At 37.2% G+C, this 16143-nt stretch overlaps 3 protein-coding genes across 7 annotated transcripts; all 3 read left to right on the forward strand.

Moving 5' to 3' along the window:
* Window positions 1-4693: 4693 nt before the first annotated feature.
* On the forward strand, window positions 4694-8830 carry LOC109020546. 5 transcript variants are annotated; one of them, XR_002000954.2, is made up of 5 exons: window positions 4694-5350; window positions 6287-6373; window positions 6475-7813; window positions 8187-8514; window positions 8595-8830. XR_002000954.2 is itself a non-coding variant. In XM_019003025.2 (4 exons), the coding sequence occupies exons 1-4, from the start codon at window positions 5006-5008 to the stop codon at window positions 8399-8401; spliced, it is 1986 nt and encodes a 661-aa protein (XP_018858570.1). In that variant the 5' UTR covers window positions 4694-5005; the 3' UTR covers window positions 8402-8623. The 5 variants fall into 5 exon arrangements, 4 of the variants coding, with proteins under 4 accessions (XP_018858570.1, XP_018858572.1, XP_018858573.1 ...); XM_019003025.2 differs by having other exon boundaries at window positions 8187-8623; XM_019003027.2 differs by lacking the exon at window positions 8595-8830 and having other exon boundaries at window positions 4695-5350; window positions 8191-8347.
* An 841-nt stretch (window positions 8831-9671) lies between these two features.
* LOC109020550 (tetratricopeptide repeat protein 4 homolog) lies at window positions 9672-13413 on the forward strand. Its single transcript, XM_019003041.2, has 8 exons — window positions 9672-9954; window positions 10414-10626; window positions 10747-10938; window positions 11029-11229; window positions 11411-11491; window positions 11799-11934; window positions 12990-13079; window positions 13205-13413. The coding sequence occupies exons 1-8, from the start codon at window positions 9850-9852 to the stop codon at window positions 13276-13278; spliced, it is 1092 nt and encodes a 363-aa protein (XP_018858586.1). The 5' UTR covers window positions 9672-9849; the 3' UTR covers window positions 13279-13413.
* A 759-nt stretch (window positions 13414-14172) lies between these two features.
* LOC109020544 (ammonium transporter 1 member 4-like) lies at window positions 14173-16038 on the forward strand. The gene has a single exon (XM_019003023.2). It carries the CDS (start codon window positions 14277-14279, stop codon window positions 15771-15773), a length of 1497 nt encoding a protein of 498 aa, XP_018858568.1. The 5' UTR covers window positions 14173-14276; the 3' UTR covers window positions 15774-16038.
* The last annotated feature ends 105 nt before the right edge of the window (window positions 16039-16143 follow it).

Raw genomic sequence — 16143 nt, forward strand, 5'->3', positions numbered from 1 at the left:
TTCTAGTTAGGTTTGGCAAACCCAATCCTCGTAGTTGTATACCTGAAGAAATCATTAAAAAAATGGGTGTAGGGCATGCAAAGGAGTTGGAGGGTGAGTCTTTTTGCCTAAAAAGAGGGATAAAAACTGCCGAAAAGGACAACTTATTATAATTAAACAAATGTTGAATCGTTATGGTCATAGGTCGTGATTAATAAAGAAGAAATGTAATCACTTGTTTTGATATTTTCTTTGGAGATTTCCAATTTGTCTCTATGTTTTCATTTGAGGAAAGTATAGAACATAAAAGATATCTACAATAAGAAAGCCTTGATCTTTGGTATTACCTAAGATATACTCGCGCTTATAGGATGGAGTGGATCCGGAATCAATCTCAAGGATCCGAGGTCAAAAAACTCGTCGATGCCTTGTGTGCAAGAATTGGATGTATTATTTAATGATGGTGCATAAATTGTATTTTTGAAACGGACTACATAGGTGTTGTGAGGGGAGAAAAGAATAAAGAAGTCAATACAAGTTCAACCACCAGGCCTAGCCCACTTGGATTAGAAGTTAGGGGACAAGAAGAGTCAGGAGGTAATGGGGGATGTGGGGCTGTCAGGAGGTAACGTGGGTGTCAGAGGGGTCAGGAGGTAAGGTGGGTGCAGGGGCCTATCAAGGGGATGCGTTCAGACGCGCAAAGGTTTGGCCTTACTTGCAGATAAATAGAGGGGGCTCTCTCTTCTCCTTGGGTTTCTTCTTCTCATTTCAGAGTTCTTCTTCTCTAGAGAGAGTTTTTCATTACATGGCTTCTCCTTCGAAACCAGATATGCAACGAGCTCTAATGAAGGCCTATTCTCTAGTAAATTTATATTCAGCATCACCATTGTACAGTGAGATATGAGAGACAATGAAAGACTGCAAACAAGAATATTATAGTGAATTTCTCCTCACCAAACGCCCATGGACTTAGGCACGATGCCGAACCACATAAATCTTGGTGTCATTTCTCTTTACTTTCTCTACACTTATTTTTCATTCACTGTCATAAACGTACACACTACCGCTGTACAGCCACCCCAGAACGCTGTCGGGGGCTCCAAACAATACCGAACAAGGCCCAAGTTATTCCAGTGGACTGAGAATGATTTTTTCTCCCCTTCTAACCTGTTGAGCGATTTTTACAACATCAACATGTGTCATGTGTGTTTAGACAAAATATTTTATTAATATATACTACACTCCACCAAATATTCATGAGCATACAAATGGCTGGACCAAACACTAACATTTGAAAATTTTACATACCACACAACCATCTGATTTTCATCCCACTACAATAAGGTGATATTGTCCATCAACCATTGAATTTTCTTTTAAAGAATAAATGATGACTCAATGGTGATAAAGTATAATACTACATACCACATTATCATCATATTTCTATAATATTATGTAAAATATGGCACTTTTATCATCATTTGATTTTATTTTTTAAATAACAATTCAAATGAATATGAATGCCACATTATCGTAATGGAACATGATATAGGAGTCCAATATACATAATTTTTCATATTCTATTTCTTGCTGTTAATTGTAATGTAGGCCTGTAACCCGATGACCCGAACCAGGATTTATATCCGACATGAACCAAAATTAGTGAAAACTTGGCAAGACAAATGGATACCACAACTTTCAACTTTCAAAACTCAAACACCTGCGAGCAGATTGGATGAAGACGCTAAAGTGAAAGAATTGATTTATAACGACGATAGTTGTAGCACCCCTATCACGTAAAGACTTTGTTACAAGACTTGTTCTCTGAATCTAAAGTTGAGATGATCAGCAAACTTCCTATAAGAAGTTGTGACAGCTCAGACAAATTAACATGGAGATGCACAACAGATGGTAAATATTCAATTAGAAGTGCATATCATCTTCAAGGGAAAATAGTAGAGATAGGAAAGGGTCAATCATCTGCTAATAGCTACAAAATAGAAATCTGGAACAAGATTTGGAAACTCAAAGTGCCAAATGCTATTAAGATGTTCTTATGGAGGGCAAGCCACAAAGCTCTACCCACGAAGATCAATTTTTTTAAAAGAAGGTAGTGGATAATTCTACTTATCCAATTTGCATGAAAGGACCTAAAAATGTTGTACATGCTGTGTAGAATTACATGTCAGCACAAGATATTTGGAGTTTAAGTTCTAGAAGATTATAGAAATGCAGCACAGAGGGAAACTCTTTCAGTGAAGTTTTGTATCATCTATGTTCACACATGACTAATGAGGAAATTGAAGGGTTTGCAGTGACAATCAAACATATATGGAAAAGAATGAATACACGAGCTTTTGAAGGCAAATTCATACCTCCATGCTCTTTGGTGAATCATTCAAATTTCAGAACATACTCTCCACAACCCCTTAAAAAGGCATGCAGTGCATCTATGACAAATATCCACTAGCAGGCACCTCCCTCTGATTACTACGAAATCAATTGGGATGTAGCTATCAACAAAGTTTAATGCAAAGTGGGAATTGAAGTTATTGTAATAGAATAGGATGGAAGGGTCATGACTACACTAAGATCTTCCCGGGAGTTATAACTTAATCCTCTCCTAGGTGAAGCCATTAATGCAATGATCAAAGCTTCTATTTTATGTACTAAGATGGGATTGCGGAAAGTCATATTGGAAGGGAATGCATTGACAGTGGTAAATGCTCTTAACGGATATGAGGAGAGATAGAGTTCAATGAGGTTGATTATAAGAGATGCCAAGACAATGTTAAGTAAGGTGAACCATTGGATAGTTAGGCGTTCCTAGGAATGTCAATATTGTGGTTCATACTTTAGCAAAGAGTGCATTAGGTCTCTTTGAGGAGAGCATTCGCTTAGAGGATTATCCTCATTATATTAATTCTTTGCTCGGAAGAGAATCAATAAAGAGTTTTTCTCAACAAAAAAAAAAAAAAAAACCTCATTGACATGAAACAAGTTTAAATTATTTATGTGGTGTTGACATATTTCTAATTAATTATTAAATGAGTGAAAACGGGTGATACGTCACGATTTGTTATCTAAATGGGTCGGGTTAGGATTTGAAAGTTTGACATATTTAACTTAATAGATTGGATTTGGATTGACCTATAGAGTTTGATATGTATGACTTGACACAACACAAACACGACTCGAAAATACGAATTGCCACCCCTAATGCTATCCTGCACGTGAGAACAAGTTGTCGTCATATATGTTTTAAGAAAATGATTGGTAAAAAAAAAATGAAAAGAGAAATGTTAGGTTTATAGAAAAAAAAAAAAAAATAAAATTATAAATTAATGTAATTCAATATAAAAAATTAAAAATTAAATCTATTTTATAATAGAAAATTATAAATTGACATATTTTATCAAAATCTGTCAATTTATAAATTTATTTATTTTTTATAGATAAAAAATTTCTCAAAAAAATTTCATAATTTTTTCGTAGTTGGACCATTCTTTTGTTTGAAAATGATTGTATACAGTTTATATATCTTTGACTTGTATTTCAATATATATATATATATATCCTATAGATTACTATAAATTATAACGTTCAAAATAAAAGATTAATTTTGATTATAATTATTCGTATAAATATTTAAAAACAGTAATAAAACCCAAAACTCGTGTCTATTTTTCTTTCAACAAAAATTTAAAAAGTTTAAATCATGGAAAATTAAGGCAATTTAAAGTGCTACAACCATGAATAAATTTCATAAAAATAATTCATTAATTAGCATAACTTTATATTATACGATTTACTTTATTTTAAAAGTAAGTTTACAATTTAATGTAGTACATCCAAGTACATCAATTTATAAATTTAATTTTATATAATATGTTTATGATTAAAATATTTTTTAATTTAAATATGATTTAAACCAAAATCCACGTAATAAGAGCTTAGAATCAAAGAAAATACTTTAGACACAATGAGATTATATAAAAATAAACATATAAACAGATATGACTTGATGTGATACATCAGATTATAAAATTATTTTTATTATAAAATAGAACATAAAATTATATTTAATTTATAAATTTATTTTATATAATCTGTTCGTGGACGGAGTTGTACGTTCTCCAGAAGCAAGGTCTGCGTTGAATTTATAGGAAAAATCTTATTGCTAAGTCTTTTCGCTCACCGAAGTGCACCGACCAGCTGACATGGAGTTTCTTTTAATAAAGAGAAAATATATTTATAACCGTGAATTGTGCAACTGTCGCGTAATCACTTTGAAAAAAATGAATAAAACATGAGACCCACATAAAAAAAATTAATTTTTTCATAATGAACTCAACTTTTTTTTAAAATGATTACGCGGTGTTTACGTACTTCACGATTATAGATAGAATTACTTCTTTTTTTTTTTTTTTAATTGAAAACACCAGGTCAGCTTGGTACGCGTACGCAGCCGAATTGGAATTTATACGCTTATCAATGGAAATAAATCAACGAGGAAAGTTTCCAAGGAAAAGATGAGGAAGTTGAGAAGAATTAGAAAACGCGGTTTTTACGGCTGGGAGATGGGCTGCATGCTGTACAAACTGGGGCTCAAATAGAACAGAGAAGGCCCATCTAGGAACCCAAGTTTAAACGCTCAAAATATATGGATAGGCCCACAGCTTCATAAGTGAGCATTGCCTTTTACTCGGAGACGTTTAGTTTTCGTTTTAGTTTTCGATTTTCGTTTTTGTTTTCGTCTCTCACAACACTCGCTCAGTCCATCCTTTGCCCTTTCGTCCAAATCGAAAACCCTAAAATCTGTCCACCAGAACGGCCCTAAGCCCCTCGAAACTCTAGATTTTTTCTTCCGACTTTTTCGTGCACAAATAGTATTTTCATGTTTATTCTTTTTGGTACTGTGAGATTTTCTCGGGAAATCTTTATCCACCCAAGAAAGCGCATGAGAAATTCGATTCTGTTTAGGAAAACCTAGGTGGAGATTTTGTTTTTGGGAAGAATATTTTCAATGGATCCCATGCCCGTGATATTGGACATAAGCTCAGACGAGGAGACGGGTTTGAGCGAGCCCCAGGGCGGTGGCGGCGGCGGCGGCGGCGGCGACGACTTCGATTGGATATCGAAGCTCTTGGACGGCGCTGATGATAAAGAGCCTGGCGATGATTCCGATGATGTTGTGGTGCTGGGGGAGTCCATCAACACCAACCGAAAGTCAAAGTCTTCCAAATCGACGATGGGGGATACGGACGATGATTGTGTGATTTTGGAGGGTGACCCGGACAATCCGGTAGTTGTGGTGGACGATGCGGTGGGAGGGTCCGATGAATTGAATATAGTTGGGGAGAAGGGGCAGGTAACTGGTTGCCTGGAAACGTCATGGGAGTGTAAAAGAAAATAACATGCTTTCTTTTTCTAAATTCTTTTACTAGACTAACAACACGACATTCCATTCATTATTGGTGGGGTTTATTTGATTTTGAGAAAGGGAAGTTACTCTTTTTCTTTGTTTACCTGCTTCTTTGTCGTAGTAATTGAGTCTTAGCATGAACTTTTCAAGTTACAGAGTTGCTGTTTCTGTTCTAATTAGGTCTTATTAAAATTGTTGTGATAGGTAACTTTTAGATTTGTAACAATGGACTCTATCAGAGGTCCACTAATCTTTTGTCGTTTCTTTTTTCCATTTCGTTTACTGATTTCCTACTTGGGCGAGGAGTTATTTTAATTACTTAACAAATCGAGGAATAGGATGAAAAACGAGAGCAAGTGGAATTCATTTTTTTTTTTTTGACAAGTCAAGTGGAATTCATTTTAAACTAGATACCTTACATGCGCGCATATCTAGGCTCAATTTAGACTGCTCAAGATAAATGCATTTGAAAATGATTTGATCGAGTTCTGAAAGTGGTATTTTGTACTGTATTTATATTAACCCCCCAACATGCTACGATAAGCTGGGAATATATATTCTTATTTTGAATATTTCACGGTCAGTAACTACTTGATTCTTATGCCATTGATTAATATTTATGCCTGTGACTGAATTAATAGTCAGATTAGGAATTTATGAAGGTTTTGGTTGTCTTTGGGGCGCATGTTTGTTGGGCCATATTATCTTTAATTGTGTAAAGTGTATTTTTTTAGTTCTTTATATTTGCATGCCCATGACCTTGTTACTTCACAGTATTGTTCCCTACTTTCAGTAAGGTTCAGCATTAAAAGAAAAAAGAGTTAGGAAAAGCCATGCACCATGTCTCTGATGCCAACTAAATTTTATTTCCTTCTGTTGCAGATTGCATGCAGAGACTACCCTCATCCACGTCATCATTGTGCCAAATATCCTTTTAGTTCTACACCCCATGAAAGGCACTGTGAACAGGTTAGCTCACTCTTTAAGCTTTGGCACCTATAAAAGATAGCGCTTGTTTAGTTCGATGTTTGTGTACTGCCATCTTGATTGCTGCCCATGCTGAAATGCAGTGCCATTGTTACATCTGTGAATCTCTTGCGCCATGTCTACATTGGGTCACAGGCATCTCTAATGTTGATCATTGTCATGCAACTGATAAAGAGGAGATCTGGAAGATAAAGAGAAAAAGCTTCAAGCTGGGGGAAAGTGCTCCATTACCTGGTATCAAGTCTTCTGATGCTTTGCTGCCTGCAGCGCTTACCCAACTACTCGACAATATTCCATTGGCACCCAACCCCAAGCCTCAAAATCAAGTCTCTCGGCCAAATATAATCCGTGCTTGCTCCACTGTCACCAGTTATGCTGTGCCAAATATCATAGGGCAAGGTAGAAGTCAACAACCAGCATCTGTTTTGGTGAAAACTCGAACTCACCCGCGCTTGGTATCACAAAATTTGCTTGGTGTACGTAATGGTGTCATCCAAAGGGACCGAGCTATGACTGTTGGTAATGCGGGCCCAGGATCTGTCCCTTCCCATACAATGTTTAAAAAGACAGGAGCTGTGAGGGGTGCCTTGCCAATGCATCATTCTGTTTATAGTTCATCAGACAACGTTAATCGTGTCCATGCAGCACTCCATACCATAAATGCTACACCAACGGCAGTGGCAAATGACAGAAACATTGTTAGGTGGCCAAATGTTCATCCTAGCTTAAACTTGGAGTCATATGGCCCTCAGGATTTCTCTCAGTCCAATGTGGGCGGCTTCGTAACACACATTGTATCTTCCCAACCACAAACAGATAGTCAGTCCATTGCTCAATCAAATGATGGCGAAAATTTTTGTCAGCATGGGTATCAAAGCCAAAATGCTAGCCAAGGCATTTATCCAAAAGAGAATCAGAATCTAAATGCCAGCCAAAATATCTGGCAGCATGGGAATCAAAGTCTAGTTGCCACAGATGCGGGTTTTTCAGATTTTAGTTTTAGTTGGCCTATCAATTCTTGTCAAAGCAATCAACATCTTATAAATGAAGATTCTCAAGTCCATGGCCGAGGATCTGTGTGTGAGCCATATCCTGCTGAGGAGTCTAATTCCCAGTTTATGGAAAGCACTTGCCGTAGTCGAAGCACTCAACGACCTGAGCATTTTGGAAGTGCAAATCTCAGTCAAAACAATCGAGAACCTCCAGTTGAAAGTTCTCAACTTGAAAGTACAGGGTCTCTATGTGAGCCATCTACTGTAAAGGAGGCTAATTGCCAATTTTCTGGAAACCTTAATTCCAATATGGTGGACTTTTCATTTGATGACTGGTTCATGGAAAACCAGCCAATTCCGGTGGTGTCAGGTGGTTCTGTGCCATCCGAACTGAATCTCTATTCTCCTGAGAATTCCTCTATCGACGCCGGTATGCTTTTGTTTGATTTTGAAACCTCCTGGAATGGTCTTGCACATGCCTAGCCTATTATAACTAGGGTTTAAAGAGTTTTGGCGGTGTACAGTCATTTTAAACTGAAGTGCACAAAAAGTGCCTGTTGGTTAAATAATGCTGCACAGGCTGGTAGATTTTGATCAATTATATTCTGAAATTGAAATCTCATATGTTAAGTTATATATCACGTCTGCATTGTTCTTTTCCCCTTGAGTCTGCTTGGTGACTGGTTCAGAATATGCTAAATGATCTTTATAGTAGTTGAAGTTGGTCCCCGCAGATTCTTGTGCCAATATGAATTTTGCTTTGGTTTTCTGATAGATGACAGTGAATGAACTTGGTCTTGAAGGTAGAAATCGGATTACTACAACAGTATCCAGCAATCTCTGTGTACTAAATGGCCAGAACATCTGGAGCATCAAATGTGGATGGCAATTTTCTGCTTTTATGTGTAAAGGCATGCCGTTCACCAGAAACGAGATTGAATGCTTGCAAATGTGTGTAACTGCGTGGTGCATATCTTCTTCTTCTTCTTTGTTTTTTTTTTTTTTTTTTTTTGGGTAGTCAGATTTTGATTGGTGCAAGTCGATGTTAACAAATTGCTGGCAATGTGGCTACTGGAGATGAAGGCTAGGGAGCACGTCTGGGAAATTTCCTTGCAGCCCAGCTTGAGAAAGGTGGGAGCAAATCCGTAATATTTGCAATAATTGAGCTAATTTGCCCATTCAAGACAATTGGTTTTTTTATTTTTTTGAAGGGAAGTCATTCAACGATGATTGAACTGAAGCATCTCCATTAAAATTGGCGCAACTTACTATACAAACTTACCTAACATCTATCCCTCAAGTTCCATTGATTTCTCTCTCCGAATTTCATCACCTCCTTAATTCTCTTCTGGCATGGCATCTTTTAAGTTCAGGAGTTTTGTAAGGCGTAGCTTTTTTATTTTATTTTATTTTTAAATTCGATCTTCTTCCCCTCCCTTGAAAACGACATTCTTTTCGCGTGTATCAATATTTTGTTGTTAACAACACGTAGCCAGATCTTATAACACTAGTATTCATCCTAGCCGAATGGTAGAGACATCAATATGTTTACTAATCCCGGGTACACCTCTCTCGGTAATTCAATGGAAATTCTCCTACTCCTTCCTAGCTTTTTGCATGGATCCTCTACTTCGGAAAATTTCTCCAGTTTGATAGATCTCAAGTGTGGAGTCATGAATTTAAAGACATCCGACACGTTTTAAAACTTCTACATCGTGGTGATCCTGAAGATTAAGGAACGTTTGAATCTCAAATTTATTTTAATTCATCTTATTTAATTATTATAATTTTTTTAAATTCTAACACAAAATATAATAAATAAATTATTTTTTTCAAATATCAAAATAATATTAATATTAAAAAATAATATTTTAATAATATTTTATTTTATTTTTAATTTTCATCTCAATTTAACATTTAAGCTTAACTTAAATATTTAATTAAATTAGTATTCAACGATGTTAGAGTTTTTGGATCAATAATAACATACACCAACACTACTTAAGAGATTGGCAGAGACATCATTTATTTAAAGGCTCGTTTGTTTTCAGAGATGAGATGAGATGAGTTGAGATTAAAGTTAAAAAGTTGAATAAAATATTGTTAGAATATATTTTTTAATATTATTATTATTTTGAGATTTGAAAAAGTTGAATTGTTTATTTTATTTTATGTGGAGATTAAAAAAAATTGTAATGATGAGGTGAGATGATATGAGATGAGATGTTTTTGAAAAACAAACAAGGCCTAAGAAAAAATGAGAGGAGAGAGAGAGGACCTCCTCCGCTGTTTCCCGATATTTGCAACGATATGTAGCACATCTGCTACTTTTCTTGGGGAATATTTGGTTTGGAGAAGACTGTAGAGAACTCAGCTCCGTTTCTAGTTTCTTCTTTGCCTATGAAACCGAGAGTCCTATAATCCCCCCCCCCCCCCCTCTCTCTCTGGTACTCATACAAAGCAGGAATGGCCCTGTGGATGGAAACGGGTTCAGAGCCTATCACCGAATCCGAGAAAGCGGACCTTGAAGCTATCGCCGCCCTCAAACACTCTGCTGCCCTTGAACTCAAGGTCTCTCTCTCTCTCTCTCTCTCTCGCTATATATATATATATAAGTTGTGATTTATGAAAGTTCAGTGTTTGGAGGATTCGTTGGTATCGTTTCGTTTTGTGGATCCTTTATCGCTACCGGTTTGCTTAAGCAACGGTCATTTGCTTGAATACGGGTATAATTCTGCACATCTAATTATTTCAACAAATGAGCTTGAGCTGAAAGTAGTATTAGTTCTAATGTCTTTCAAGGTAAGCGAGGCCTACACTACACTTTGAAGTGCTTAATTGCCTACGTGAGACTATTATAGGAGGAATCGTCTGCCTTTTAGTTTGGTAGGGATGCCCGACGACGGTTCTTAGAATGATGTGTTTCTCTTTGTAAGAAGAAATCATCATAGGCAGTATAATATGCTGAATGAAGATTATGCGAATAATCATTTTATTTTTTTTTCTTTTGGTGGTTTGATTGATTTATAGGAAAAGGGTAACCAGTATGTGAAGATGGGTAAAAAACACTACGCTGATGCTATTGATTGTTACACGAGGGCAATTGATCAGAAGGTCCTGAGCGACTCCGAACACTCGGTTCTCTTCTCGAATAGAGCCCATGTGAATTTGTTGCTAGGAAATTACAGACGTGCTCTCATGGATGCTGAGGAGGCAATTAAGCTTCTCCCGACAAATGTCAAGGTTCTAATTTCATGTTTGTGTTCTCAGCTAGACGTCATTTGCTCTGACTTCTCATGTATGGGAACTTTCTCATGGTTCTTTGGTTTGATAATGTTTTAAAGCGTTATGGATTTTGGTTAGGCACTTTATCGAGCTGCCAAAGCATCTCTGTCATTGAACTTGTTGGATAAAGCGAAATCATTTTGTGAGAATGGAATTGAACTTGACCCAAGCAATGAAGAACTAAAGAAGCTTGCTAAGCAGATTGACATACAGAGGTTGGAACATGAACAGCGGGAGGCTCTAGTTTCCAGGGATATTGCTGGGGCTAAGGTTTGATGCTATGCTATTCGCAGGGAAAAAATCTTTCTTTAATACCTCGAGGCTCATATTTCCCTTTTTTCCTCTCCTGAAACTTGGCAGGACCTTGTTTCTGCAATGGAAGATAGGGGCTTCAAGATTGGAAAGGCAATATTTCGAGAACTTACTGGATTAAGAAAGCCTGCATTAGATAAAAATAATATTGTCCACTGGCCAGTTCTTCTTCTGTATGCAGAGGTTATGTCCAGTGACTTTATCGAGGACTTCTGCGAGACTGACATGTTTTCTGCTCATCTTGACATGATATCCTTTTAGAAGATTGCCTTATATACCATACCTTCCTTTTCTTTTTCCTTTTTTTTTTCTTTGGGTGGGGGTTCTGACATCTTAATTTACTGTTGTTAGTGTCAGGGTTGTGAGTTTTGCATATGGCATACAATGTCCCTGCACTGCTGTGCTTTATGGATCTCCTTAGCTTTTAAACATGTTTTCAGAAAGTTGCCCACCTTTGCCATGGGACAAAGAGAACAATTACACCCGTGAATCTATTGAGTTATACTACGAGGTAGGCAGCTGAATGTGATTCTTATTTCAGTCACTATTGTTCCGTTTCGACAATTTAATAACTAACTTATTCCTTTTTTAATAGTTTCCTTTTGAAGACTTGCAAGTATTGTATGACATTGAACTTATAGTGAACAAGTAAATTTTTCATGATAACATTTTTTTCATGAGATCCCTCCAACAATATCAATTGTTTAGGATAATTTTGCATAGAAGCCCTTTAAGAAATAATTCTGTCTTAAATGGTGCCACCATCTTTATACTTATAAAAAAGCTTCATTTCCATTTGCTTACTACTGATTCACCAGGCTGGTTCTGGAGTTTGTCTATCAAAGTCAAAACTTCTCCATTATCTCCTGGAGGGAACTGCAGCTTCTCATGTAGAAAGCATTAATGGAGAAGAGAAGGATGCAATTGAGGATTCTAATCATGAGATCTCTGCAGGTAGGATGGTTTATTATCTCCCTTATCCGGATTCCATGCCAAATAATGTATTTCTCCTCCATTTTCCCTTACTATAAGTGGTTTGATTATCATGTGTTTAAACAAGATATTACATGTTGGAGGATGTTGAATTCTGAAATTGGAGAAACATTAGTCGAGCATGTACTTGCCTTCATGTTGTTAAGGAGCTATTTTGTTGGCGACCTTTGATTATGAAAGATGTAGCTTCATCTTTTTTTAAACAGGTATAGGTGCAGCTACGAAAGATTTTCTGTTTGGGGATCAAACCACTTGTGGCTTACTGATACTGAGGTCTTTGAGTCAATATGATAACTTCGAAATGTCACGTAAAGTTCATTGGAAGTTTGATGACAATTCATGAGTTTCTCTCCTATGATTATGAACTTTGGAAATATATGAATAACTCAATTTGGTAAACTCATTCAATTTTGTTTTTTGGTTCAATCGATTATTTTCTCTTTCTATTTTCTTTATCTTCACCGAAATTCCTACCAGAGATGGTTTTTATATGGCTGGTCTGGTAGAGTGCAGCATTAAATCTTTACACACCTTCAAGACACCCCAAAAATTAGTATGAACAAAAAGTTCGAGTACACACGTACAGAAAAACAAAGTACACATACAGATGTGCTTATGCTCATGCAAGCTCCAGCCTGTTTCAAGACGGCTTTTGTCTTCTGGACAAGTGCTTTAAGCTCACCAAGCTTGAGCCCCTGGCATAATTGCAATTGTATTGATCATTACTGTAAGCAAGCAAGACATACAAGATAATGCCCAAAACTAAGTTCATGTAGATCTGTGATTTAGATCCCTTACTCAAGATGCATACAGGAGTACAGGTATATATTATTGTTGCCAGTGTCAATACTTCCAATTACATATGTAGCACAGATAGAAAGCTGTTTCTTTGCACCATTCAAATTTCGTACGTCACCTTTGTTCATCTTTTAATGCAAAATATTCTTACCTGTTCCCCCCGCCCCCGGCGATAACACATGCTTATGTAAGTCAACTCTGTGTTTAATGTTCCTCAGGAAATGGCTCTAAATGGGTAAGAGTAAACGAGAAAAGAACACTTCATGATGTTCTGAAAGAGCCAAATTTCATCATTCCTGGGATCCCAGGTATGTATGTCTTCATTCTTATATTCCACAAATAAAATATCGAAACTAATGTTCACAATTGAAGGAATGTCCATTTCGTCTCTTTGATATTCTTGTTTTTACTGTTTGCGATGCAATATATGCAGTATTCTATGTTGTTTCAAAAAGCTCCAGATTCTATAAAGAGTTCAAAGCTGGGAAGTGGGCTCCTCCACCATGAATAAATAATTAAGGCGTTGAGTAGCATGCCTTGAAGGTTGGTAATGTTAAAACGAGTTAAACCAAGTATTCTTCGTGATACTTGGAGAAGAGTTGTGTTGCTTGTTCACGGCCCCCCTTTCCCTTTGAAGAAATAGCATCTACCTTTGGACGCCATGTGCTGTTGCCATCATCCTCATTGAAGACAAGACTTCTCTCGTTTTTTAAATAGTTTAGGTTGATTAAATTTAATGCATGTAACTTATAAAATATATATATATATATTATTGCATGTACTCGAGATTTGAAGATGACCACGACTATTACAATTGGTCCTCCCGTTGGTCCATTATTCCAACCTACTTTATCAAAATCATATATATCCTATCAATTTGATACTAAGGGCTTGTTTGAATACAGAAACTATATCATCTCATTTTATCTCATCTTATCATTATAAATTTTTGTAAATTTTTACACAAAATATAATAAACAATTAAATTTTTTTGAATTTTAAAATAATAATAATATTAAAAAATAATAATATAACAATATTTTATTTAACTCATCTAAAATCGTTTCGTCTCATCTCATTATCTAAATGAGTCTTAAATACATTTTTTCATAATATTTTATATACTATATTTTCATCTCACTTTCACTTAAAATGATGGTTAACCTTTGAGTTATTTTTTTAGAAAAACAGAAGATAATCTGAGGACGTTGTTAAATTTAGAATTATTCTAAAGTAAAATGAAAGAATGGAGGTATGTATATAGAACTACTCCTATTTTAGTCAACGAAGATTGAGATTCTGTTACGGTGATTTCCTAATAACGGGATTCTGTTATCGTTCTACGCGTGATTCCGTTGCACATTTGTGTGCTAGTCCCCCATGGAATCTCTTCGAATCTCATTTTATATACAGCCGCCCAGCACTCGGAATCCCCACGATTCTTTCACTATAAAAGGAGAACAAACAAATTCCCCTATCAAAGCAAAGCTTGTTCCTTTCTTCTCATGGCTGCTGCGATAACCTGCTCTGCTGCAGATCTCCACCCTCTACTGGGTGGTGCAGCCAATGCCAGCGCCGCTGCTGAGTACCTTTGTAGCCGCTTTGATGCCATTTCAAACAAGTTTGTCGACACAAATTATGCTGTTGATAACACCTACCTTCTCTTCTCTGCGTACCTTGTATTTTCCATGCAACTTGGTTTCGCCATGCTCTGCGCCGGCTCGGTTCGTGCCAAGAACACCATGAACATCATGCTCACCAATGTCCTTGATGCTGCAACCGGCGGCCTGTTTTACTATCTCTTCGGCTTTGCCTTCGCCTTTGGCGGATCATCAAACGGGTTCATTGGCGAACACTACTTCGGCCTTGGGATGTTTCCTTCCTCGTCTTTTGACTATGGTTTCTTCCTTTATCAATGGGCTTTTGCCATTGCAGCGGCTGGAATCACTAGCGGTTCGATCGCGGAACGGACCCAATTCATCGCGTATTTGATATATTCTTCTTTCTTGACGGGTTTGGTCTATCCTATAGTGTCTCATTGGTTCTGGTCTGCGGATGGTTGGGCAAGCCCTGCTCGGTCTGATAATCTTTTGTTTGGTTCTGGGGTCATTGATTTTGCTGGTTCCGGAGTTGTTCACTTGGTTGGAGGCATGGCTGGTTTATGGGGTGCTCTCATTGAAGGACCACGCGTTGGCCGCTTTGATCATGGCGGCCGAGCTGTGTCGTTGCGCGGACACAGCGGTACATTGGTTGTTTTGGGGACGTTCCTGCTATGGTTTGGCTGGTACGGATTCAACCCTGGTTCATTTCTCAACATATCGAAGGCTTATGGAGAGAGCGGTTCTTATTATGGACAATGGAGTGCTGTTGGGAGAACCGGAGTTACAACAACTCTTGCTGGATGTTCAGCTGCACTGACCACTCTCTTTGGGAAACGTTTGCTCTCTGGCCATTGGAATGTGACCGATGTTTGCAATGGTTTGCTTGGTGGGTTTGCAGCAATCACCTCAGGCTGTTCGGTTGTTGATCCTTGGGCTGCAATCGTATGTGGGTTTGTAGCCGCTTGGGTTCTCATTGGGTGCAACAAGCTTGCAGAAAAATTTATGTATGATGACCCATTGGAGGCAGCACAGCTTCATGGAGGGTGTGGCTCTTGGGGTATAATTTTCACTGCCTTGTTTGCAAAGAAGGAATATGTCAACGAGGTTTATCCGGGGATACCAGGGCGGCCATATGGGCTGCTCATGGGAGGTGGAGGAAAGCTCTTGGCAGCACACATAGTCCAGATTTTGGTGATTTCATTATGGGTTAGCATTACCATGGGGACATTGTTCTGGTTTTTGCACAAACTGAAGCTCTTGAGGATTTCGACAGAAGAGGAGATGGCAGGAATGGATTTGACTAGCCATGGTGGATTTGTTTACGAATATTGCGATGAAGTTGAACTTCCGAATCTGAAAAACAGACTCAACTTGACGAGCAAGGATTCCTCAGTTATTTGATTTGAATGCATTTTGATCTCCATTTTTATCATCGTAGCTTGTATAGCTCTTACAATTATGGCAGAAAACTGGTCTCCCATTAGTTAAATAACTTGTGCAAGTGGTCATGCTTTGTTTCTTTTAGGTTTCAACTGAAATGTTTCACTGCTGAACCTTTTTGGGTCTTATATTGACAATGAAAGTTTCAAAATCTATATGCTTCAATCTTTTTGTGATTTTGTATTTGATGCTTTAGATAACTTGAATAAAGATAGCACCCCTTTTACTCTTCTTTTTCTAAATTATATTCTACTTCTTTAAGTTCTATTTCAAAGACCAGTGGAGAGAGAAGCAGAAGTGCTTCTAGATTTTATGAAATGAAATAAGGCAG

Source organism: Juglans regia, chromosome 1 (genome assembly GCF_001411555.2).
Source record: "Juglans regia cultivar Chandler chromosome 1, Walnut 2.0, whole genome shotgun sequence".
Lineage (NCBI taxonomy): Eukaryota > Viridiplantae > Streptophyta > Magnoliopsida > Fagales > Juglandaceae > Juglans > Juglans regia.